At 43.1% G+C, this 27,704-nt stretch overlaps 1 protein-coding gene across 1 annotated transcript in view; it reads left to right on the forward strand.

Annotated features, from left to right (window-relative positions):
- Positions 1 to 27,704, forward strand: part of LOC144733393 (tetratricopeptide repeat protein 39B-like) — a 111,066-nt gene that overhangs the window by 73,837 nt on the left and 9,525 nt on the right. Inside the window, exons 8-18 of the mRNA XM_078615299.1 lie at positions 1,020 to 1,122; positions 2,514 to 2,579; positions 7,655 to 7,763; positions 13,980 to 14,047; positions 19,233 to 19,292; positions 20,190 to 20,351; positions 21,075 to 21,166; positions 22,351 to 22,471; positions 23,403 to 23,511; positions 23,711 to 23,828; positions 24,240 to 24,356. Coding sequence (XP_078471425.1) covers positions 1,020 to 1,122; positions 2,514 to 2,579; positions 7,655 to 7,763; positions 13,980 to 14,047; positions 19,233 to 19,292; positions 20,190 to 20,351; positions 21,075 to 21,166; positions 22,351 to 22,471; positions 23,403 to 23,511; positions 23,711 to 23,828; positions 24,240 to 24,356 — 1,125 coding nt within the window. The remainder of the gene's footprint in view (positions 1 to 1,019; positions 1,123 to 2,513; positions 2,580 to 7,654; positions 7,764 to 13,979; positions 14,048 to 19,232; positions 19,293 to 20,189; positions 20,352 to 21,074; positions 21,167 to 22,350; positions 22,472 to 23,402; positions 23,512 to 23,710; positions 23,829 to 24,239; positions 24,357 to 27,704) is intronic.

Consider the following 27,704-nt stretch of genomic DNA (forward strand, 5'->3'; position numbering starts at 1 on the left):
TGGTAAAAAACCTATTATTGTGTTTAATCAGGTGAGAACTCAAGAGACCAGTATAATCTCATTTACAAGAATTAACTGGGTCTCTATAATGACAAAGCTAAATCATAAAAATTAAGGACAGCGGCTTCACGTTTTACGCGTGTTTACGTAACGCTATTTTGAACTAGCTTGTTAAATGTACAGGTCACAGTGTACGTAATGCACTGCGAGCTAATTGTTAGTCAGGCAGCAAAGTTCAGTAGCGACGCCTCAGGTGCAATACGACAACCACAAGCGTGGGCAGCATCAGCTTCTCCTTCTCGAGCGCCAATTTGAAGGTCTTGTCCACGTGAGCCACCGCTCCCTACACCAAAAATCCACTAAAGCGCTTGCTGTTACATTTAGGCCAATGGACAGACCAAAACTTTGCGAAGGGGGACAGAAATAACGCTAAACAACACAAAGAAGATTGTAACAGCTATGCAATGTATTTATCGAATCGTGACCCCGAATTGTGACAGTCCTCGCATAATCTCTAAGGAGGGGTTGTGAATCATGAACACGTCTCTCATTTTGAATGCACTACTTTACCTGACCGAGCGTCACGGAGTGCTGTACGACTGGAAAGGACCGTAAACTGGGCGCCGAGCGGGGAAAGGGAACAGTTCTTCCCAAATCATCTTTATCATCACCATTGATATCATCATCATTGCAGGGAGCAGCATCAGCGTTTAACGCACTATTCTATAATCACAGTGCTTGAGTTTGTTTCCTGAAAACCATGATGCACAACGCCAGTTGTGTGAATATGGCCTTCGCCTCATATCAGCTTGGCTTAACTCTGTGTGCTATCTTGACATCAGCATGGGAGATGAGGTGGCAGCTGCCATTTGTGATGCTGGCAAAACCATCTTTTCATTTGTCACATACCGGCTTGAACAGATGCTCGCTAACATCTCTTGCACCCACAGTCTGTATGGCCAATTGCGTGTTTTCTGTTAAGGTTGCGTACTCATGTGTTTCTTTGGATGCGTGTGCAGGGCTTGCCAGCAGATACTGGATCAGAACAACAGAGCTCATCACAGTGTTAACTTTCCACACTTCCAAGGAGGAGTCAAACTGGGCATCGGGGCATTTAACCTGGTGATATTCCTTAGCACATCCCTTGTTTATGGTTCACCCTTTCTCTAGCAATCTCTTGGAGACGAACAGCAGCCTGCATTCACTACTCAATGTCAGTATTAGTACTGCAGTGCCGGGGCCAGGCAAGGTGCACTTTAAGGTAAAAGGTTTGCTGGTAGGTCACAATATAGACACAGGTGTTAAAGGTTAACATCATGAATGACAGATAACCTGCAATTCCTACTGAGTCAGCTCACTGTTTTAGCCAGAAGATGTTCTGCACATTGAGTGCTCCTGTTTTGAACCTCCACTGCTAGTGTTTGCCAGCAGCATGTCCTCTTAGCTGCAGAGGCCCCCTTATAAAATATAATCAGCCATATATTCCACCATGCGCTGTGCACCTTTAGCTGTGCCTCGTTGGTCAAGCAATGTCACGCATGCTGGCAGAGAGCACGCGGACTGCACCTGATCATGGGTGTTTCGCATAGGCTGCATCTTTGCATCATCTATCAACTGAGCCTTTAATTCGCCAAAGTACATAACACAAGCCCAATTCTTGTCAAGAGCTATAAAATCTCTTCATTAGGATATTGTGGAATTAATTTCCCTAATCTTTAATCCCTGCAGATATGCAGGACATTTATGAATATACGCTTGTAGAGCACATTCTTGGAAATGAAGAAAATATTTTATTTTATTTCTAACTACGTGATTTTACCTAAAGTCACGAAAGCTTCAAATCAAGAATGAAGAAAATGTTATTTAAATGTCATATCCTCTGTTGAACTAGAGGAAAGCCCAATGAGGTTATTCCTTTTAACAGTTGGTGTGGTTATGTAGCAATGGTACACACACACTCTTTTTCACGAGTAATTTTCATACTGCAACTCTGAGTCATGGCACCCACTGTAGTTCATATCTACAAATACATCCTACAGCAACACACTTGCAATCAATGTGGTGTGCAACCCATTTAAAATCCTGCATACAGCCATTAAAACTAAGCATTGACACTGCAAGCCCCAATAACAGCAACAGTCCTCTATTAAGTGACAGAGTGACGTCATCATAACACCTTTGCCAGGCAGGTACAATTTGCCGTCACCTGGAGTGGCATTATACACGGATGAGACAGACCCACATGTTACGAGCTATCAGATATACTTGCTTTGTTTTCTAACTTTTATGCATATATTTTTGTATGTTTAAGAGTAAATGGGAGTGCTTACAAAACCAAAGTGTGTACTGACGCTCTACCTGTGCGTCTCGGGTGACAACTTGTGTTCCTGCAAAAGCGGAGCTGGAGCTCAAAGTGCTCATGCACTTTTATTCACGGTCATTCCACGCACACATACAGCTGATGCACGGTATATTTTGCTTGTGTGACTCATTTGGCCAATGTATCTGTCCAGATGCTGTCCATGCTACCAAGTCGTGTATTGCGTCTCCTTGAGTTCATCGGATTCTCTGCCAACAAGGTGCAGTCTTGATCTTGTTATCCGTCTATTATCTGGCACAGCTGCTGTGTGCTTGTAGTTATGCAATTGTGTGTTAATGTATGGTTATATACAGTCTGCAGACCAAGGGGAAGACAGGACCCAAGGCCAGGGTGGAGGGATACTGTCATGGCACTGTCTCGGCCTCGTTGTGCGCTGCGTTGCACCGCTAGCTGAGTAGTTAACCTCACGTCCAATAAACCCTCGGAGCCAGGATGAACGTCCGACTCCAAACGTCATTTATTGAATTTAACGAGGTAAAACTGGTGAGAAAACAGCACAGATACAGCATCTGTTAATACCCGGAAACACCAACACAATGAATGAACACCACAGCATCATAACATTGTCTTAGATAACATGTTTCTCAACAATAGATCCTGGATGGACCAGGCACCTATATTACCACTGAATAGCTATACAAGCGCATAAGCTACTGTGTTACATAAAGGCACACTGTGTTATCATCACACTGCACCCCAGATGTACAGTACTACACATAACACTGCACTATGAATGAGACATTTTGTCATCCTTGCTCTCCAGATCGCAATATAGTTTACTTGGGTACAAGTTTGACTCGACTTATTAAATTACAAGTAACATTCACAATAAGGAAAGTTGCAGGCTTCGTTGTTAACTAGGCCTCGTATTTATCATAACAATTTAACAGCATTATAAAGGCATTTACATCATTATAACGGTCATTCTAACATTATAGCAGCATTGCCAATATAAGAACATAAACGAACTTACAGACAATGCTTCTTAAGGTCCCACAATGGACAATTGCGGCTGGCTTCACTGGGACGCGATGTGTGCCGCCATCTTGAATTATGTGTGTAATGGCCGACGCCCGCGTGGTTGAGCGCGAATCTTAAATCGCAACTTCCTGGTCACGTGACCAAAATTAGCATCAAAAACAGGAAATCCCTGTGTTCATACGCCCCCCCCCATCTGCTGTGAGGCAAAACTCCTGCCGTGAGGCAGAACAGGCACATTTCGTTGGTCATGTGTTTTACTGTGCAGCAGCTGCGGAATCTGTCGGAGGCCAGAAAGCATTGTTAAGGTGTCATGGCATCAACGGCTTTGCCTGTGGTGACATCTTCATATGATAGGGGTAGGACCTGTCATCCTCATTGTTGCATTCAGGGTCAGGTTTGACTCCGTACTTTTATTTTACATTGCAGTGAATGGTAGCTCATTTAGTAGCCGCAGGGATGATCTGAAAAAATTGCATTTCCTGCAATATGAAAAACATTCTTGCACATATGCAAGTTTCATGAGCTTAAGGGTGGATACGAATTATTGAACTGGTGAGTCGTTCCACGCCAAGCCCCTGTGTGTGTGCGTGGGGTGTAATGGGGGCCCGAGTACCACAACCAGGAAAACGGCAATAACACGGACGCGCTTAACGTAATTTCAGACCACCTCAATCACATTACATAAACTAATCCAAAATATTTATTTTTGCGTTGGATTGCGTACATATAAATGTGTCGTTAAAGCCGCCACCACCCGACAGCCAATTAGTAAGGTTTTTCACGTAAACAAAACATGCCAATTTGTTTAATTCAGTGCATCGGTGTGTTGGAGAGTAAACCCACAACATTTACAATTAATGTACGATGTTTCACCGGTATTTATAACCAGCCTCATCAGGTGACAGCCATAGTTGTGGAGAACTTCTCCTGTTTCATTGGCGTCATTGTGGAGCATATAAGTACTAAAACAAATAAGAAGCAAATATGACTACTTGGTTATATATCTGTGAGGCGGCCCAGCCACAGGAGGATCCCCGCCACCTCTGGTGGCTGGGACCATCTCACATTGACATGCTAATTTCTCACATTTACATTTACGTACAAATTCCTTCTCTAGATCCGCCCACTTACCCTTGGGTTGAGCCCACCAAAATCCTATATAAACTCTTGTTGCAGCAGCTCTTTCTCCTATATCAGCAGTTCTCCTGCTGTATCTGTTCCACCTGATGATGGTCGCTTGTGTTGCGATCGAAACGTCGTGATTTATTTTATTTTATACCTATGTGACTTCACCGAAAGAACTAAAGAGTATAAAAATAATAGTTTGTTTTAAACATCCCATCAGCGACACGGCTGTTATTCAGCGTGTTACAGGAGAACCGTTATTCTGCATATTCGCTTAAGAATGGGGTCACGGGTCACAGCACAGGCTTGAGCTCTGTCCACCCAGGAGCAGCGGCCATAAAGAGCTGCCTGTGCCACATTTGATTGACACTTGATTAAAACTTCGATTTAACCCAACTACATACAGTGTACAAATCTCAAAATGCAAATGTGTACGTTTAAAATGTGCGCATACGTGTCACTACCAGTTTGCGATGCATATGTCATTTGACAGACTGGTGGACACCGTTCAAAATGACATTTTCCATCTCCGAATCATAAGTGTATTTCCCGTGTAAAGCCTATTGAGCAAAGAAGTTATTTTTCAAGCGGGGCGACTTGTCTGGCAGACAACATGACAGCATTCCACAATCACAGATTTGAAAAACAAAACATACTTAACAATAACGTTGTAAAATTACATTAGCACTTAAAGTGATTTTAATAGTCAGTTTAAATGAGGACAGGGATGCCAGAATAAAGATGCCAAGAGACAAAACTAGGTGCTTTCGAACACTTTGGGACAGCTACATTAAATGCTTTTAATCCAAATTGTGTGCAAAATCTGGGTATTAATAGACAAGCAGACGTGCGTCACAGAATTAGAATTGTCCAATGGTAATAACAGGTCAAACAAATAAAGGGCAGATCTACTGACAATAGCCGTGTAAATTAAAGTAGCCCTGCACTGAAAAAGTCTTCTCACGTCTATGATCATTTGCCAAGCAATGGCATAGTGACCACAGTGATGCGTCCTATATGGAGCATTCCCTGCGAACCATAATGCAGCACTGTAAATTGAGTTAAGTTGGTTTGCGTGTACCAAAAAGCAACCCAATATGCTACATCATAGTAGTCAAATAACGGAATTGCTGTAGCTTCAATAATCTGTTCTACGAAATGGAATTCGAAGACCTGGCATGTTTCTGCACAAAAAGCCAACCTTACATTTAACTTGTTTGATTACCTGATCAATATGCATATTGAAGGATTATGCAGCATCAATAATAAACCTAAGCTATTTATATTGATTAGTCTGTTCAGTAATTAGACAATTTAATTCCACAATCGAGAGTGCAAAGGAAGTGTCACAAATATTTATAGTTTTACTAACAACAATGTCGTTTTGTAAATAAGTTTTCATATCATTAGGTGAGCAACCCTTAGATCAGCAGTCCCCAACCTTTTTGGCACCAGGGACCGGTTTCATGGAAGACAATTTTTTCACAGACCGTGGGGGGGGGGGTTCATCATTGGGTCTTTCCCCCTTTTCAAAGAAGCTCTCCAGCAACGTTTGTTTTTTACTCATTTTGGCTAGGGTTAGCTTGTGGGCTTACCAAAACTGTGACTGAGACAAGTGCGCAGTGCGGGAAAGAGACACGGACGGAAGTGGTAAATAAAATAATGGGCGGGCCACGAGCGGACTAAAATAAGTGTCGGATTATGACTTCTCATAAGGAGTGCGCAACCTAGATCCCTCGCATGCGCAGTTTACAGTAGGGTTCGCGCTCCTATGGTAATCTAATGCCGCTGCTGATCTGACAGGAGGCGGAGCTCACACGGTAATGCGAGCGATGGGAAGCGGCTGTCAAAACAGATAATGAAGCTTCGCTCGCTCGCCCACCACTCACCTCCTGCTGTGCGGCCCGGTTCCTAACAGGCCACGGACCGGTATCGGTCCGCGGCCCGGGGGTTGGGGACCCCTGCGTTAGATAACAAAACGATATCATGTACAAAAACATTTCTTGCAAAACAATTTAAACCACTATCTAAATGAGTGAAATAATAATAGAAAATAAATGCTCTGGAAAAACAAGCCATCGTAACGTCCACAATTGACACTTGGGATCATGCCTGCCTTGGCTCCGAGCAAAAGTGTTAAGCTCGCACTGTAAAGACCATCACCAAACAGAATAAGTCAGCTGTAGGCAGACAGAAATTAAATCCAAGAATACAAAAATATAGCACAGGCACGTCTCGGCTTAACGAGTGTTCTTTCTACGAGAATTTTCTATAACGAGCAATTTTTATTTGGACCCATTTGTTCGCATAACAAGCAAAATGTTTGCTTATCGAGCAGAGACTGATCGATAGATATGCATCGTTGGCGGCAGGAGGCGCACTGTGGTCCGCAGCTGTTTGTTTACCAGATGTGCTGAGTGCGCGTGTTTGGTCATGTCGGAGAAGGGTGCCTCGTGGGTGGCGGAAGCGGTGGTGTAACTATTGGCGCGCGGCGCTACGAACCCGGCGACCTGAGTTCGATTCCCGCGCATGGCCAACACCAGAGACAATTATCTGAACCAGTCCTGGGCCTCCCATAAGTCGCCTCAAATGAGTTCCTGGTGTGGTGTATAAACATCACCAACTGGGGGGAAACAAAGGCGGCCAGGCGTCGTGCTGGCCACCCACCTCTCGTGTGCCGTAACGCCCTTCATAAATGTTCGCCCCAATAGTCTGTTAAGGCTATACGGGGAATCTTGCACTGTGGTTCTTCGGGTGTTACATTTTATGTTTTATTTAAAAAGTATTTGTATTTCCCACGTGAAAAAAGTTGTTCAAGAGTGGAACATTTTGGGGCTGAAAAACATATCTGAGCTTTTAACATGGGAGTCAGTGTTAACACGATGATCATTTAACGAGTTTTTCCTTAACGAGCAATTTCTGCGGAACATACCTCTCTCATTAAGCGAGACACACCTGTAAGCCTGAAAGTTACATAGATCCGAGTGTCTCACTCGTGTGTCTAATATGTCTTATGTGTCCCCAGGAATTGGTGTTTCTCTGTCTATCACCATTCATTGTCTGATCCTCTCTGTGCATCCTCATCTATAACTGTCTCCACACGATGGTCTATCCCTGGTATATCTTTTTAAATTCCTGTACGTCCTCTGTGCGTCCCCATGCGTGCAGGAGTTTGGGCTGACCCAACTGCGGGAGGGCGCCGCTCTGCCCGGGATCCGCGCTGTGCTCTGTGTATTCGTCCTTCTCTTCTACCAGACATTCATCTGCATCATCCTTGGTAAGACACGACTCGTACACACCAATGACTTTACGTCTTGTGTTACCTTTCATAGGCAATTTCAATGCTATCCTGTTTTACAATTTGTTGTATATGTCGGGTCTTGAAAAATTAATAAAAATAATAAGCATTTCATGAAAATGGAAAATTACATAATTATCTGAATTTATGCTAAATTATGTAATTATGCACACAAATTATGATAATTAGGGAGGTGGTCATATTAAGTTGTGCAAATGTATGCAATTATGCTAATATGCGCAGTTATGATAATTAAGCTTCGCTTCATTGTCTAGGGTCGTATTATCAATCGGGATAATACAATTATTCTCGCTTTAACATTTACTGATTATGTCTTAGTGTTTTATGTCAGGTCTCCAAATTCAAATCTCACCGCAGGATACAGTTCTTATAATTAAGATTATTATGCATGAACTTAGGAAGGCACCGCTCAGACACTTCTGTGTTAAGCAACTTAAAATTTTAAACAAAAACATAACACTCTAAAATGCGAACTCTTATGCTTGGAATTGTTAACACAGTACTCTTGGAGATGTTCTCCTCATTGATCCGTACATTTAACCCTCAATGATTACTTTGTCAACTGGGTAATCAGAACAATCGATTAATTTCTCGGAGTAGCGCGAGCATATACGGCGATAGGAAAAAGTCCTTAAACATGCATGCGACGATATTCATACGAACGGCAATAAAGAAACATATCCCGAAGGCAAAGTATGCGTCAATGAATTCATCGGTAAGATTATGCATTTAACGAATTGTCTTGGAATGATGGTGTGCGGCAGTGTGCCTGCTTCAGCAGGTGCTTATCAATTGGCTAAGGCTTCAATAGTTCGCGGGCAAGATTCTGATCAAACGAAAGATTTCAACACAATATTCTCCCTGTGAGCGTGTAGATTCGTACCGTAGGTTTCTAAATGTTTAGTTTCATCGATTAATTCATTAGTAATATTTATGCAATTAAAAAGAAAAACAACGAATAAAATACTTCTAAACGACCGTATCCACGTAACTCAATGGGCAGCAGTGTTCTTCGTTATCACTAATAGTTGACGCACCCTTATCATTAGTCTTATTTTTTATCACTCCGGGTATGTGTTTCATGTGTGTGTGGGGATTTGTCTCCTTGATCCTTATTATTAGTCCGGGTATGTTTATGTGTGTGTGTGGTTTGGTTTCCTTGATCAATTCTTTGCGTCAGGCATACGCCAGGCGATGCGTGGTAGCGTGTGCGTGTGGGCGTGTCATACAAACGGCTTCGTTGCTCTCTGATGCTCGGGGCGTTACATGGAGCTGCTGCTGCTGTAGCTGCAGGCTCCTTCCACTGCTGGATAAGCTGAGTCGGCACAACGCTTGTTATTGTCCGCTGGCAGCTGACACCCTTGCTCGGTGGCGCTGGTGGCACTGCTGCGCGCTCTCTCCGGCTCCGTGCTTTCTGGCGATGCTCGGTTGCGCGTGCAGCTGGTTCTCTGCGATGCTGGCTTGGTCGATGCTTGGCGCTTTCCGCCCTTTCTCGAAGTTGATTGCTTGACGTTGCTCGTCAGTTCAACTCGAGCTGCCGCTGCCCGTGGGAGCTGTCACTCAGTGTAGAATGACTTTCGAGCAATACTTCTGTCAGCGCTGAGCTCGTACTGGGTGACACATCGCTACTCAGCAAGCCTCGCCATCCTTGGTTGATTGCAGAGCCCTTTTGTGATGTGTAGTCTTCTGTAGCTGGTGGTGATCTTCTGTCGCTGGCTGGAGTGTCGATGTATGGCCGTGTCTCTGTTTATATCTGAAATTCTCTCCTCTCCGCGCGTCTCTTGCGAGGAAAAACAGGACCCTGCGGGGTGGGCTGGTAGGAACGAACAATTGAATGGCTATAATAAAATGAAATGGCAAAAAATGGCCGCCAATAAGTGGATGCCCGTGGCCCCGCCCTCCACCCGCGTAACCCCGCCCCGACCACCCGTGGTCCCGCCCCATCTCGGTGTCCCCGGCCCCAGCTCGTTGCCCCGCCCCTTACCGCCGTAACCCCGCCCCAACCCCGCGTAGCCCCGCCCTCCACCTCGTGCCCACGCCCCCTGCCGCCGTTGCCCCGCCCAGCCCCGCTTAGCCCCGCCCCCTGCCGATGTAGCCCCTTCCAATACACCCCTAGCGGGGGAGAGATTCCCAGGCCTGGCTCTAGGCTGGAAAGCCGCGGACGAGGAGGGGGTAGGGAGTTGTTTTTAATGTAAAAGCTTTAAATGTAAATGTTTCTATTAAAAAACATCAGGGAATGTAACATTGTTAAACATTAACTCCCTTTCACACACGCGGGGGAACTATACAAAGGGAGAGTTTGAGGCCTAGGTCTAGGCTTTAGGCCTAGCTGTAGGCTTTAGGGCGCCGTGAGTTAATTTTTAATTTACCTGTTTTAATTATTTATGTAAAAGCTTTAAATTTAAATGTTTCTATTTAAAAGCATCAGGGAATGTAACATTGTTAAACATTAACTCCCTTGCACACACGCGGTTGAACGATACGAAGGGAGAGTTTGAGGCGTTGTTCGAGGCTTGAGGCCTAGCTGTAGGCTTTAGGCCGCCGTGAGTTAATTTTTAATTTAAATGTTTTTATTATTTATGTAAAAGCTTTAAATTTAAATGTTTCTATTTAAAAGCATCAGGGAATGTAACATTGTTAAACATTAACTCCCTTGCACACACGCGGGGGTACGATACGAAGTGAGACTTTGAGGCCTAGTTCTAGGCTTTAGGCCTAGCTGTAGGCTTTAGGGCGCTGTGAGTTTTTTATTTAATTTCAAAGTTTTAATTAAAAGCTATCTCAGGGAATTATAAGGGAATGTTACACGTGTTTAGCCAGGAAAGCCTCATTAATTAAAATGTTTTAATTAAAAGCTATCTGAGGGAATTATAAGGGAATGTTACACTTGTTTAGCCAGGAAAGCCTCACTGAGTCTAAAGGTTTTGTAGGGTCATGCCAAGTGTTTGCAGTAGGGGGCGATGTTGCTACACGGACGGACGGACGATATAATCTATTGTAGGCTGGTCCACTTCGTTCCTACCAGTAAAAAAAGATGCTTACTCTGTCATGCTCTCCCCCCGCGGCCGTGCCGGATTTCCCCCCCCCCCTCTTCCCTTGATGACCCCGGACGGGCTGTTTTCTGTCAAGTTTATGCTTGTTTGCATTCCCCCCCCCCCCCTCTTCATAGTGTTTGTTATCTCGAGGCCAGACACCCTTCATACGTATTTATGGCTACCATGTGTTTGTGTCAAATTGTTTGAAGACAAAGGTGGCCGGGGAGGCTGTGATTCCATGGAATACATATTATCTGGTCTTGTGTGTGTTGGACCTATTTCTTGTATCTCTTATGAGTTACCCCCGGTTTAATATCTCGTGGTTATTATTTGGTTAATGTTTAACCAAGATTCATAATGACCCTCGTTGTTACCATCATTATTCCGAGGGTTTTGCCAAGCTTTGTTATAAGTCTGTGTCTCCAGGGATCGGTGTTTTATTCTAGAGTTATATTTTGATATCCCGAGGCTGGAGATATAACCAAGCCCTCACTTTCTTGACTGCCAGAATTCACTTTCCTTGGTTCTCTTGGTGAAGTTACAGAGATAGAAAGATACAATACAAAATAATATGAGTTGAATTAGGGTGAAATAAAATAAGTAATAATAAAACCACTAATATAGACTACAGTCTATAACGTCGATTTGTTCTTTTTGCTGAGTTTCAAACTTTTACCGTTAAAGAAAACGCGAGTTGTAATTATTCTTTGGTTCTTTTCGGTTAAGTCACGTCTAAAAATAAAATAATAAATCAAAATAAAACAACACATTACGACGTTTCGATTGCAACACAAGCAATCATCATCAGGCATAAAAGAAATAGCAACAAAAATCTAACTAGAAAACTATAGACCGACATACAAGCAGACAGACATCACAACGGCACACATAGAGAGGAGTATACAGGCACACGAAAATTAAATAACCTAGTAAAATATTGAAATGTGATGTAATACAACACAGAGAGTCGGTTAACACCAGAGGTGTGGACTCGAGTCATGTGACTTGGACTCGAGTCAGACTCGAGTCATGAATTTGATGACTTGCGACTCGACTTGGACTTGCATAACAATGACTTTGTCCCACCTCTGGTTAACACACAATTAACGCATGGCCTGGTTGACTACGTGTTTCAAAATTTGCTAAGTTAGAATTTTAAGTGTGAGCAACAAATATCTAACTAGAAAACTATAGACAGACATACAAGCAGACAGACATCACAACGGCACACAGAGAGAGGACACAAATCGGCTGTGTGAGCAACAAAAATCTAACTAGAAAACTATAGACAGACATACAAGCAGACAGACATCACAACGGCACACAGAGAGAGGACACAAATCGGCACAAAGAGATGGTCGTTTCTGTGACGGTCCCTTAAATATAGAGAGGAGGGGGAGGGGACGGGGGGAGGGAGAGGGCGGGGAGATCAATGGGTGCACGCCAACGTACTCCTATTGTAAGTGAGATGATAGACGCGGCACGGGAGGCAAACCTGAAAATTAGGACAAACGCGGCACGGGAGGCAAGCCTGAAAATTAGGAGACAAGCACACGAAAATTAAATAACCTAGTAAATTATCGAAATGTGATGTAATACAATACAGAAAGTCGGTTAACACACAATTAACGCATAGCCTGGTTTATTACGTGTTTCAAAATTTGCTAAGTTAGAATTTTAAGTGTGAAATTTCAAGGAGAGGACACAGGCAGAGAGAACAAATAGCCAGAAAGAAAAAAGGATAAGTTTAAAACTTCCCCGTAACTTATCCTTTTTTCTTTCTGGCTATTTGTTCTCTCTGCCTGTGTCCTCTCCTTGAAATTTCACACTTAAAATTCTAACTTAGCAAATTTTGAAACACGTAATAAACCAGGCTATGCGTTAATTGTGTGTTAACCGACTTTCTGTGTTGTATTACATCACATTTCGATAATTTACTAGGTTATTTAATTTTCGTGTGCTTGTCTCCTAATTTTCAGGCTTGCCTCCCGTGCCGCGTTTGTCCTAATTTTCAGGTTTGCCTCCCGTGCCGCGTCTATCATCTCACTTACAATAGGAGTACGTTGGCGTGCACCCATTGATCTCCCCGCCCTCTCCCTCCCCCCGTCCCCTTCCCCTCCTCTCTATATTTAAGGGACCGTCACAGAAACGACCATCTCTTTGTGCCGATTTGTGTCCTCTCTCTGTGTGCCGTTGTGATGTCTGTCTGCTTGTATGTCTGTCTATAGTTTTCTAGTTAGATTTTTGTTGCTCACACAGCCGATTTGTGTCCTCTCTCTGTGTGCCGTTGTCATGTCTGTTTGCTTGTATGTCTGTCTATAGTTTTCTAGTTAGATATTTGTTGCTCACACTTAAAATTCTAACTTAGCAAATTTTGAAACACGTAGTCAACCAGGCCATGCGTTAATTGTGTGTTAACCGACTCTCTGTGTTGTATTACATCACATTTCAATATTTTACTAGGTTATTTAATTTTCGTGTGCCTGTATACTCCTCTCTATGTGTGCCGTTGTGATGTCTGTCTGCTTGTATGTCGGTCTATAGTTTTCTAGTTAGATTTTTGTTGCTATTTCCTTTATGCCTGATGATGATTGCTTGTGTTGCAATCGAAACGTCGTAATGTGTTGTTTTATTTTGATTTATTATTTTATTTTTAGACGTGACTTAACCGAAAAGAACCAAAGAATAATTCCTGCAGTCACGAAAGCTCCCAAATTAAGAGCGAGTTGTAATGTCCGTTTGTCTCTTCTATGTGCTCTGGAGATTTGTTTGTGAACTGTCCAAAACCTCTGGGGAGGTCCTTTGGCAATCTGGAGATTTCCCATATTGTCGTTAACCCCTCTTTGCCCCGAAGTTTGTTGTTAAAAATTTAGTTATGACCTCCAGATGCTTGGTGTGGCTTGTGAGGGGTAGCGGAGTTGAGAGTGTTGGTGTCATTTATTTATTATTTAAGAAAAAAATAATGTTGGCCAAATTATTCTTAATATACATTTTTGGAAAAAGGCCTATATATACAACAAATTACAGCTTTGTGGTATTGCTAGACGTAAATTAGACTGCAGGGCACTCTGAGAGGTCACATGCAGCACAGGCTGTGTTGTGCATGGTCTAAATGCTGTAACTCGTGTTGCACTGGCAGGCAATGGCGACTGTAACCTGGAAGAGGCAGAGTCTCTGCTCCAGCCCTATCTCAAGAAGTATCCCAATGTGAGTACCTCGCTGTAACATCACATCACGTAATAATGCATATATTGCAACATAGGTTTGAAACAAAGCATTCATTAATATAGTGATGGTGATTATCTAGACTCTCGATATGCTTAATTGAGTGTGGAAGACATTTTGTCGGACAATAATACTCAGGTTTACGTCGGGGATCCTGAAAGTCGTGACGAAGATCAAAACGACGTAAATTGAACCAAACGTAGTTTGCACGCCACGAGAGCGAAACCAAAACAACGGTGGGTACGGTGAAGCTGTGTCTTAATGTGCGTCTGCATCGTAGACGTACCCACGTTACATTAAATGACTGAAAATACTGTACTCAACACGAGTGTAGAGAGTAAACTTTAACACAAATTAAATAGAATATCCAATAAGGTACAGTACACTATAATAACATCACCAAAATACTGTACATGTATAATATATTGTATTCTGCAGTACATTTATTTATGCGCGATGCAAAGTAGTCAGTGTACAGGGTAGGGGAGGTGAAGGCTGAGGCGACGGATACGATAAAGGATGGATGATGCTGTCAGCAATGTACAGTGAGGGAAAAAAGTATTTGATCCACTGCTGATTTTGTATGTTTGCCCACTGACAAAGAAATGATCAGTCTATAATTTAAATGGTAGGTTTATTTGAACAGTGAGAGAGAATAACAACAAAAAAATCTGGAAAAACGCATGTCAAAAATGTTATAAATTGATTTGCATTTTAATGAGGGAAATAAGTATTTGACCCCCTATCAATCAGAAAGATTTCTGGCTCCCAGGTGTCTTTTATACAGGTAACAAGCTGAGATTAGGAGCACTCTCTTTAAGAGGGTGCTCCTAATCTCAGCTCATTACCTGTATAAAAGACACCTGTTCACAGAAGCAATCAATCAATCAGATTCCAAACTCTCCACCATGGCCAAGACCAAAGAGCTCTCCAAGGATGTCAGGGACAAGATTGTAGATCTACACAAGGCTGGAATGGGCTACAAGACCATCGCCAAGCAGCTTAGTGAGAAGGTGACAACAGTTGGTGCGATTATTCGCCAATGGAAGAAACACAAAAGAACTGTCAATCTCCCTCGGCCTGGGTCTCCATGCAAGATCTTGCCTCGTGGAGTTGCAATGATCATGAGAACGGTGAGGAATCAGCCCAGAACTGCACGGGAGGATCTTGTCAATGATCTCAAGGCAGCTGGGACCACAGTCACCAAGAAAACAGTTGGTAACACACTATGCCGTGAAGGACTGAAATCCTGCAGCGCCCGCAAGGTCCCCCTGCTCAAGAAAGCACATATACATGCCCGTATGAAGTTTGCCAATGAACATCTGAATGATTCAGAGGACAACTGGGTGAAAGTGTTGTGGTCAGATGAGACCAAAATGGAGCTCTTTGGCATCAACTCAACTCGCCGTGTTTGGAGGAAGAGGAATGCTGCCGATGACCCCAAGAACACCATCCCCACTGTCAAACATGGAGGTGAAAACATTATGCTTTGGGGGTGTTTTTCTGCTAAGGGGACAGGACAACTTCACCGCATCAAAGGGACGATGGACGGGGCCATGTACCGTCAAATCTTGGGTGAGAACCTCCTTCCCTCAGTCAGGGCATTGAAAATCAGAATCAGAAAGGGTTTTATTCGCCATGAAAGTTTGCACAAACAAGGAATTTACTATGGCAGGAAGGTGCATACATTCAACATGTAGGAATCTTAAAACTTAAATAAGTGGTATACAGTCTAACTATAGTAAAATTACAAAGTCTAACTAATACTCAGGGGCTAACGTATGTAAAATTTTGAATAAGTATACAATATAAAATGTAAACTCGCCGTAATATACAATCCTAAAATACAAAAATACAAATAAGGTAACATGTTGTAAATATGGCAAGGTGTAATTTTGTAGATAAAATGTTAAAGTAAGTGTAAAAATTATTTAAAGCCCTTGGCCTTGCTGAAGAGGCCCACAGCGGATGGGAAGAAACTGTTTTTATGATGTGAGGTTTTGGTCCATCAGGACCGCAGCCTTCTGCCGGAGGGGAGTAGCTGGAACAGAGAGTGTCCGGGGTGAGAGGAATCGGCCACAATCTTCCTCGCTCGCCTCAGGGTCCTCGAGGTGTGCAGGTCTTCAAGGGTTAGTAGATTGCAGCCAATCACCTTCTCAGCAGTGCGGATGATACGCTGCAGTCTGCTCTTGTCCTTGGCAGTGGCAGGAGCGTACCAGATGGTGATAGAGGAGGTGAGGATGGACTCAATGATGGCTGTATAGAAGCGCACCATCATTGTCTTTGTCAGGTTAAATTTCTTCAGCTGCCGTAGGAAGTACATCCTCTGTTGAGCTCTCTTGGTAAGGGAGCTGATGTTCAGTTCCCACTTGAGGTCCTTGGAAAGAATAGTGCCCAAGAAGCGGAAGGACTCCACATTTTTGACTGGGGAGTCGCACAGGGTGATGGGGGTGAGTGGGGCTGTATTCTTCCTAAAGTCCACAACCATCTCCACGGTCTTAAGAGTATTAAGCTCCAGGTTGTTCTGGCTACACCAGGTCACCAGGTTGTCAGCTTCCCACCTATAGTAAGACTCATCCCCATCAGAGATGAGCCCAATGAGGGTGGTGTCGTCCGCAAACTTCAAGAGTTTGACGGACGGGTGAGTGGAGGTGCAGCTGTTGGTGTACAGGGAGAAGAGCACAGGGGAAAGGACGCAGCCCTGAGGAGATCCGGTGCTGATGGACCTGGAGGCAGAAACTTGTGTTCCCAGCTTAACGCACTGCTTCCTGTCAGACAGGAAGTCTGTGATCCACCTGCAGGTGGAGTCTGGCACGTTCAGTAGGGAGAGCTTGTCCTGAAGCAGGGCAGGGATGATGGTGTTAAAAGCCGAGCTGAAGTCCACAAACAGGATCCTGGCGTAGGATGCTGTGGAGTCCAGATGCTGTAGGGTGAAGTGGAGGGCCATGTTAACTGCGTCATCCACAGACCTGTTGGCTCTGTAGGCAAACTGAAGGGGGTCCAGGAGAGGGTCTGTGATGGCTTTGAGGTGTGCCAGGACCAAGCGCTCAAAAGACTTCATTACCACAGAGGTAAGGGCGATGGGTCTGTAATCATTTAGACCCGTTGGCCTTGGCTTTTTGGGCACAGGGATGATGATGGAGGACTTGAGACAGGCTGGTACATGGCATGTCTCCATGGAGGTGTTAAAGATGTTGGTGAACACCGGAGACAGCTGGTCCGCGCAGTGCCTGAGGGTGGCTGGAGAGACAGTCTGGCCCAGCTGCTTTGCGTGGGTTCTGCCTCTTGAAAAGTCTGTTAACCTCTTCCTCCTGAATGGAGAGAGTCGTCTCTGTAGTGGGGGGCGGTATGGGGGCCTCTTGGGTGGGAAGGGGTAGTTCAGGACAGTCCAATTGTCTTTCAAATCTGCAGTAGAACTCGTTTAGGTCGTTGTCCAGGCGGGAGTCGTTAGTGGTGTGGGGGGCTCTGGGCTTGTAGTTGTTGATCTGCCTGAGCCCTCTCCAGACAGAAGCAGAGTCGTTAGCAGAGAACTGGTGTTTTAGTCTCTCGGAGTACAGTCGTTTAGCCTCTCTCACCACCTTGCTAAACCTGTTCTTCGACTCCTTGAATCTGTCTTTATCCCCACTCCTAAACGCTTCCTCCTCCAACCTCAACCTTCTGAGCTTTGCTGAGAGCCAGGGCTTGTTGTTGTTGAAGTTCACCCTGGTGCGTGTTGGAATACAGCAGTCCTCACAGAAGCTGATGTACGACGTCAAAGCCAGACTATTGGTAGCAGTCGTGAACATATCCCAGTCAGTACAGTCCAAGCACGCCCGCAAATCCTCTATAGCCTCACTGGTCCACTGTTTAGATGTCCTCACAGCAGGTTTACAGAGCTTTAGTTTCTGCCTGTATGCAGGAATTAGGTGGACCATGGCATGGTCAGAGTGTCCCAGTGCTGCTCTGGGGACGGCGTGGTAGGCTCTACTGACTGTAGTGTAACAGTGATCCAGAGTGTTCCCTTCTCTGGTAGGGCATTTAATGAATTGTCTGTATTTGGGGAGTTCGTGGCTGAGATTACCTTTGTTAAAGTCGCCAAGTACGATAACCAGCGAATCTGTATTTGCTCGCTCCACACTCAGAATCTGGTCGGCAAGCATGCGTTGGGCCTCTTTATCCTGAGGACCCGGCGGCAAGTAAACTCCGACCATAATGAGCGACGCGAACTCGCGAGGCGAGTAGAAAGGTTTACAGTTTATAAAAAATGATTCAAGAAGCGGAGAACAATGTTGCAGAATCACTGACATCTACACACCAGCCACTATTAATGTAAAAACAAATACCACCGCCTTTCGTCTTGCCGGAGAGTGCTATGTCCCGATCCGATCTTACGAGTTGGAAGCCTGCCAGTTGTAATGCAGTGTTCTGGATCAAATCACACAGCCATGTCTCCGTGAAGCACAAAATAGAAGATGAAATAAAAATAAAATGGGTCGTGGATGGGCATTCCAGCATGACATTGACCCAAAACACACGGCCAAGGCAACAAAGGAGTGGCTCAAGAAGAAGCACATTAAGGTCCTGGAGTGGCCTAGCCAGTCTCCAGACCTTAATCCCATAGAAAATCTGTGGAGAGAGCTGAAGGTTCGAGTTGCCAAACGTCAGCCTCGAAACCTTAATGACTTGGAGAAGAACTACAAAGAGGAGTGGGACAAAATCCCTCCTGAGATGTGTGGAAACCTGGTGGCCAACTACAAGAAACGTCTGACCTCTGTGATTGCCAACAAGGGTTTTGCCACAAAGTACTACGCCATGTTTTGCAGAGGGGTCAAATACTTATTTCCCTCATTAATATTCAAATCAATTTATAAAAATTTTGACATGCGTTTTTCTGAATTTTGTTGTTGTTATTCTGTCTCTCACTGTTCAAATAAACCTACCATTAAAATTATAGACTGATAATTTCTTTGTCAGTGGGCAAACGTACAAAATCAGCAGGGGATCATACTTTTTTCCCTCACTGTAAGTGTGGGTTGAGGCGACGCAAATCAGATTGCGGCATTATTCAAGTGTCGACGTATTTGTGAAATTAAGTCAAAGGAGGACACGTAAATCGGGGTATGACTGTACAAGTGATGCCTCCATTAATTACAAGCTATGACATTCACCACGGTGTTCTGGTGTGCAGGGTGCACTCTTCCTCATGTATGCTGGGCGAATTGAGGAAGTGAAGGGAAACGTTGAGGAGGTATAATTCACCCCTGCAAGCTCATACACAGAAGGCTCACACAGACACTGAAGTCCGGAAATTTAAGAGATCCCAATACTGAATTGGCATGATCTAGCATCTACCCATTTCTGTCCACTCTCCACCTGGCCTCTATCAGTCTCCCTGCATCTCTTAGAGTCTCTGATTGGCTTTTGTCCCGCTATATTAGCCTGTTGCTAACCTGTTGGTGTTGTGATTCATCAAGTAATTTTTTTTAACTCTTTGGTTCTTTCGGTAAAGTCACGTAGATAGAAAATTAATAGATCACGACATTTCGATTGCAACACAATCAACCGTCATCAGGTGAAACAAACACAGTAGGAGAACTATACATTTTCTATCTCCGTGACTTTACCAAAAGAACCAAAGGGTATGGATTTCTGCAGTCACAAAAGCTTAAAATCAAGATAAAAAATGTAACTAGATTCTGACATGCATTGTATATACATTCAATAAAGTATGTAAGAATTGTATTTCATTCATTTGTGTTGTATACAATTGGATGCACTATATTCACCAGTGTTAAGTATATATTATAAAATTTAATCGTGACAATTTTATAAAATCACAATGGGAGAGCAGTCTCTAAAGGATTACTACTATCTATCAGAGGATGTTTGCATGTTTTTCCACAAGTACGTGTGCTTAATGCACACTTGATGCTTTGAAATAGGTATATTTAATGTTTGAACATCTTAACACCAGTTTCATTGCTAGAAAAGGGTAAAGCCTATTCTTCTTTTATCATCATTTTGATACTTGCCAAAAGGGCGCATAGGTAGTATCTATGACGGAGTCTGCCTCACTCTGTCTTGTGTATTCTGGGTCTTGTGTATGCACGTCTCTCTGACCCTGTTTGTGGCCTGTGTGTCATAGGCAATTTCAGTGTTCGAGACCTGCATTGGCTGTCAGCAGGAGCTTAAGCAGCTCCACCACATCTGCTTCTGGGAGATGATGTGGTGCCATGCCTTCCAGCAGAACTGGTTGGCAGCTAGCGCACTCGCCAACAAGCTTAGCCAGGAGAGCCGCTGGTCTAAGGCACGCACGCGCACACAATCACCATTGCACAATGGGCTATTAGTATGCAGGGTTGAGCCTAGCTACTATTAGGATGGGTCACTACTGGCACTTTTCAGGTGTTAGAGACACGGAGCTGCAGGATGGCCTTAAGAAAGCAGTGCCGAGCATTGCACCATCGTACGTGTGGGTTTTCTGCTATGCTCTGTTATCCTCTGGTGTCAAAACACTCATGAATGCAATTAGCCAAACATCTAGATTAAGTACGAACTTCCTGAGGCGAACTAATTGTGATAATTTTTTATTACTGACAGGATGGGTGCACAGCAGGGTTATGTATTCAACTGTACATTTGTCGAGCTGAATTGAAGTAGAATTGTATCTTATTACACCGACCACAACATCACTGCTAGGCACACACACATATTCCTATGCCTAGATATACAGAGCAAGTACTGATTTTTTTGGATGATGGTTCCTTATCCAGAGTTACCCTAAGCAATGATTGTGGGCTTATGGAAATTCAGTTTTTTAGTGCAGACATTTTCAGCCTGAGGAAGCTTTGAGTTAGGCATACAGTGTTGTTTTATGTCACTCTCGCATAAACGGCACAATTCTGCTCATACCGACTGATACTCGAAGCACTCAAAGAGTAATTGTTCAGATTGAAGTTCCAACAGTAACACTATGGCCAGGGGTGAGTCTTTGGCCGCTGCTGAGGGAGCGATGTGTGTGGCGGTGCAGGCGATATATATCTACCAGAAGGCGGCGTTCCTCTCCATGCTTGGGGATGAAGAGCTCCGAGCTACAGGAGAGGATCCACAACAGCTATTTCAGTACAAACACCACAAACTCCACAGATATCATGAAAACTACTCGCATATATCACGAGACTACTGACAGCCTGCATAACACCTGATTGTATTAGCACATTCATAATAACCAAAGGGTCCTTTATGACCATATAAACTGTGCTAATAAATCTATATATCTTACTATGTATAAAGACAACTATATATTCATGTAATTTCCCAAATATTTTAAATGTTTTCATAAACATTGCATTCTTCTCTAGGTTTTTATTCTGTCTATCTATGAATAGGAATTATATCTTGAATACCATGTATATATAACAGTATTTTAACGAAGAGAAATACATTTACTGTACAATTTTACAGAACAAACTAAAGGTCATCGCAGCACAATTACTGTGACCTTCCAACAACGAATTCGATGAAAATCGACCAGACAAATTTACCAGTGACCCACCCCTCCAGAAATAATGACAACAGATTGTAGGTTGTAAGCTTGTTAAAAACACCGTGTCATGCCATCATTTGCAGGATGTGACTATTTGCTGGCATTCCAGCTCATATCCAGGATGTGTAATATTTCCACAATTAAACTGTTAGCTTCTAATAACATTATTGATATACCTGGATCTCACTTGTAAACTTGTACATTTGTAATAACAGTCTTGGAGACGACTTCTGGAATCGGTCCTTTTATTGACTTAGGGTTACAACTACTCCCCGCTGCTGATAGGCAACGTGAAGTGGACAGATGGACCGAGAGAGACGCACGGCCACGTGGCAACTCGGAGCCCCGCTCGCGCGTGGCCCCTTCCTTCCTCTGTTCCTCGTCTGACCACGTGTCGCTCATCTCTACCCCTATTTAATGCCTGGGTCACGTGGTACGCTTCAGCTAATCCTTGGTAGCCTGCGTCGAATCTTCTAGACTCCCTTGTCAACTCCCGGGACCACGCCCCTGACTCATCTCCCCATTGGCTGAGGCCAAAGCCAGCAGAACCAATTTCCCTAGCTGTCACCTCTCCATCACGTCAGGGCCATGTCCCCAGGCTTCCCCCCATTGGCTGTAGACCAGGACCGGCAGAGCCAATCACCATGACGAGTTGTAACACGTCAGTGAGCCGGATATAGGCTCAAATTACACTTTAATATACTTCACAAATGGCATTGACTTTGGTTGCATACTGCTGTTCCCTTTGTGTTCAATGCAGGCAGGTGCCAAAGCTGATGCAAAAGATCGCTGGGAAATCGATCGCCATTGAGAAGTTTGCCGTGCGCAAGTCTCGGCGCTATCTGAGCTCCAAGCCGATCAAGTTGGTCCTACCGGCGTTTGTGAGTGCCTGGCGCATGAACGACGTCGCTCATTATTAATGAACTCCTCCGAGCAGGCATTTTTATGCCAAGCTACATTTGACCAATTCTATCCCTGTCATCTTAACGTTGCATTCTGATTTACTCGTAAGTATAAGAATTTACATTTTATTGTGAGGCCAACATTGAAACCCAAACCGTAAACATATTTCAATCTTCAGGTATAACCTTGCAACTACATTTATTTTGCAATTTGTGAAATTAAATCAGAAATTTCATCCAACATCCTAATTTGTATCAAGATATTTAAATTGTGTTCCACTTATATGATAGTTTAGAGGTTGGAAACATGTGGCTGTTCAACCGCATGCAGCTCTTTGGCTGCCCCCTTGTGGGCAGCCGTATTTTTTACTTACATATTAAACATAATTGAACGTGAAGATAATTGATTAATTATTGTAGGGAATGGATCACTATGGAATGTCTTGGCGACGACAAAATGTGCAACAGTCAACTGCATTGTTAAAGAGTAATTAAAGGGGGAAAAAACTAAATAGATGCAGTTTATTCCATCAACTGTTTTGTTCAAGTCATAATTTGTTTGCAATTTGCTGGATACCTGCCACTGTGTTTGTGTATGTGTACAAGTAGCTCTGTGTGTCATGCGGCTTGTAAACTATTTTAGTGAAAGACAAAAACAAAAACATAAATTTTCTTTCAAAGGTTTGCGACCCCTGGTTTCCAATCACTGTGATCGTTGTTTTTTTATTTACATGCAGATCGGTATGGGACATTTAATCTCTTCAAATAATTCTCAGTAGTAGAATTGTTAAAATTCTCTAATTTCCTCAATTTGGCTATGGCAGATTGTGGTGATACATGTTTATGAAATGTTTTGATGACGAAGAACCTTTGTTAATCATCTGTGCTCTAATGCTGTCGCTATGACTAGGAGATGATGTACATTTGGAATGGGTTCAGCATCGTCGGCAAGCGCAAGGATCTCACAGACAAGATCCTCGTTACCATTGAGGCAGCTGAAGCAGCGCTGAAAGTTGCAAGTATGAGAGCTTCACAAGGCACACCCTGTCATTCCATTCATGAGCATTTACCTTCCACCAATAACACTTGGATCCATCCACTCTTTTTTTCCTCCATGTAAGTCGTCCGAAGCACTCTTAAAAGCGTGCGTCAGCATTTCAAATAACCAATGATTAACAGTCCGTGGTTAATAATACACAATTGCTTGTTTGCCTGCAGAAGACAACGAGTTTTTGGCAGATGACCAATCACTGGTGCAACTGCTCAAGGGAGCCTGCCTTGCGCAACTGGGCCGATATCTGCAGGCAGAGTTGTGCTTCAACGAAGTGTGGCAGAGGTGCAGACACACAAACACCTTCGTCCCAAAACCTAGCATTAAAAGCTATCATTTTATTCGAGTAGAAATGTGTGTTAGTTACAATAAGTGGTTTACAAACTCTTTGAGAAAAAATGAAAGGTAACATTTACTTGAATTGTAAAATAATTTAATCATGTCCACACTGAATTCAAAACTTTAAAAATGTTGATGCTACATTATCACATCTTCCCTTCATCATTATCTTAATTTTACATTTTCACGCAACTTAATTGCCTTCTCATATGCGGATATCTCTAGTTGTAGAGGCGTCCACGCATTATTAGCGACTCGGTTGCAAGCAACAGGTGTGGAAGTGCCTTCACGAATGACGCAACACTGTTACGTCACTTTTGAGTGTTGACACATAGTCTTTGTCTTGGTCCTCGACAGCGAGAAGCGAATCAAGTATGATCACTTCTTGGTGCCGAACGCCCTGTATGAGCTGGGACAGCTACATCTAAAGCAGGGTCACCCGGAGGATGCGCTCCACTACCTACACCTCGCCAGGTAAGGAACCCCTGACCCCACACGCCACCCAATACCACCCAGATATTTACGTTTAAAGAGGTACGAACACGCATCTATTCATGCATTACACATATATTTAATAATTGTTTACGTGAGATTCGATTAGTTTAGAATTATCTGTTGTATGTGATGCGTTCAAATGAGTCTAGTTGTCAACTTTTATTAATGGTAGGTTTTTACCCTTTTAACTGGTACAAAACTGACACCTTTATTCAAGGCATCATGTTTGCAATGACCACAACACAAGTAGTCAATAAAGCAAACAAAAAGAAGCAACTCTGATAAGGATAATAATATGCACTGTCCTTGAAGTTGATTAGCCCACACCCGAGACGGCTTTCTTTAGAGCCTAGTCCCCATTGGTGTAGGGCCAGATGACACCAGAAGGCGTACAACTCAAAAACAGTGCAATATCAGAGTATTGAGAGTTCGGGGTAAACATTTACACTATGAGATCTCTTTCACCAGTGGCAAAATATAATGGTAGGTTTTTACCCTTTTAACTGGTACAAAACTGACACCTTTATTCAAGGCATCATGTTTGCAATGACCACAACACAAGTAGTCAATAAAGCAAACAAAAAGAAGCAACTCTGATAAGGATAATAATATGCACTGTCCTTGAAGTTGATTAGCCCACACCCGAGACGGCTTTCTTTAGAGCCTAGTCCCCATTGGTGTAGGGCCAGATGACACCAGAAGGCGTACAACTCAAAAACAGTGCAATATCAGAGTATTGAGAGTTCGGGGTAAACATTTACACTATGAGATCTCTTTTACCAGTGGCAAATAATAATGGTAGGTTTTTACCCTTTTAACTGGTACAAAACTGACACCTTTATTCAAGGCATCATGTTTGCAATGACCACAACACAAGTAGTCAATAAAGCAAACAAAAAGAAGAAACTCTGATAAGGATAATAATATGCACTGTTCTTGAAGTTGATTAGCCCACACCCGAGACGGCTTTCTTTAGAGCCTAGTCCCCATTGGTGTAGGGCCAGATGACACCAGAAGGCGTACAACTCAAAAACAGTGCAATATCAGAGTATTGAGAGTTCGGGGTAAACATTTACACTATGAGATCTCTTTTACCAGTGGCAAAATATAATGGTAGGTTTTTACCCTTTTAACTGGTACAAAACTGACACCTTTATTCAAGGCATCATGTTTGCAATGACCACAACACAAGTAGTCAATAAAGCAAACAAAAAGAAGCAACTCTGATAAGGATAATAATATGCACTGTCCTTGAAGTTGATTAGCCCACACCCGAGACGGCTTTCTTTAGAGCCTAGTCCCCATTGGTGTAGGGCCAGATGACACCAGAAGGCGTACAACTCAAAAACAGTGCAATATCAGAGTATTGAGAGTTCGGGGTAAACATTTACACTATGAGATCTCTTTTACCAGTGGCAAAATATAATGGTAGGTTTTTACCCTTTTAACTGGTACAAAACTGACACCTTTATTCAAGGCATCATGTTTGCAATGACCACAACACAAGTAGTCAATAAAGCAAACAAAAAGAAGCAACTCTGATAAGGATAATAATATGCACTGTCCTTGAAGTTGATTAGCCCACACCCGAGACGGCTTTCTTTAGAGCCTAGTCCCCATTGGTGTAGGGCCAGATGACACCAGAAGGCGTACAACTCAAAAACAGTGCAATATCAGAGTATTGAGAGTTCGGGGTAAACATTTACACTATGAGATCTCTTTTACCAGTGGCAAAATATAATGGTAGGTTTTTACCCTTTTAACTGGTACAAAACTGACACCTTTATTCAAGGCATCATGTTTGCAATGACCACAACACAAGTAGTCAATAAAGCAAACAAAAAGAAGCAACTCTGATAAGGATAATAATATGCACTGTCCTTGAAGTTGATTAGCCCACACCCGAGACGGCTTTCTTTAGAGCCTAGTCCCCATTGGTGTAGGGCCAGATGACACCAGAAGGCGTACAACTCAAAAACAGTGCAATATCAGAGTATTGAGAGTTCGGGGTAAACATTTACACTATGAGATCTCTTTTACCAGTGGCAAAATATAATGGTAGGTTTTTACCCTTTTAACTGGTACAAAACTGACACCTTTATTCAAGGCATCATGTTTGCAATGACCACAACACAAGTAGTCAATAAAGCAAACAAAAAGAAGCAACTCTGATAAGGATAATAATATGCACTGTCCTTGAAGTTGATTAGCCCACACCCGAGACGGCTTTCTTTAGAGCCTAGTCCCCATTGGTGTAGGGCCAGATGACACCAGAAGGCGTACAACTCAAAAACAGTGCAATATCAGAGTATTGAGAGTTCGGGGTAAACATTTACACTATGAGATCTCTTTTACCAGTGGCAAAATATAATGGTAGGTTTTTACCCTTTTAACTGAGTTGTACGCCTTCTGGTGTCATCTGGCCCTACACCAATGGGGACTAGGCTCTAAAGAAAGCCGTCTCGGGTGTGGGCTAATCAACTTCAAGGACAGTGCATATTATTATCCTTATCAGAGTTGCTTCTTTTTGTTTGCTTTATTGACTACTTGTGTTGTGGTCATTGCAAACATGATGCCTTGAATAAAGGTGTCAGTTATGTACCAGTTAAAAGGGTAAAAACCTACCATTATATTTTGCCACTGGTAAAAGAGATCTCATAGTGTAAATGTTTACCCCGAACTCTCAATACTCTGATATTGCACTGTTTTTGAGTTGTACGCCTTCTGGTGTCATCTGGCCCTACACCAATGGGGACTAGGCTCTAAAGAAAGCCGTCTCGGGTGTGGGCTAATCAACTTCAAGGACAGTGCATATTATTATCCTTATCAGAGTTGCTTCTTTTTGTTTGCTTTATTGACTACTTGTGTTGTGGTCATTGCAAACATGATGCCTTGAATAAAGGTGTCAGTTTTGTACCAGTTAAAAGGGTAAAAACTTACCATTATATTTTGCCACTGGTAAAAGAGATCTCATAGTGTAAATGTTTACCCCGAACTCTCAATACTCTGATATTGCACTGTTTTTGAGTTGTACGCCTTCTGGTGTCATCTGGCCCTACACCAATGGGGACTAGGCTCTAAAGAAAGCCGTCTCGGGTGTGGGCTAATCAACTTCAAGGACAGTGCATATTATTATCCTTATCAGAGTTGCTTCTTTTTGTTTGCTTTATTGACTACTTGTGTTGTGGTCATTGCAAACATGATGCCTTGAATAAAGGTGTCAGTTTTGTACCAGTTAAAAGGGTAAAAACCTACCATTATATTTTGCCACTGGTAAAAGAGATCTCATAGTGTAAATGTTTACCCCGAACTCTCAATACTCTGATA

This window comes from Lampetra planeri, chromosome 46 (assembly GCF_965212315.1).
Source record: "Lampetra planeri chromosome 46, kcLamPlan1.2.h2, whole genome shotgun sequence".
In the NCBI taxonomy this organism is placed as follows: Eukaryota; Metazoa; Chordata; class Hyperoartia; order Petromyzontiformes; family Petromyzontidae; genus Lampetra; species Lampetra planeri.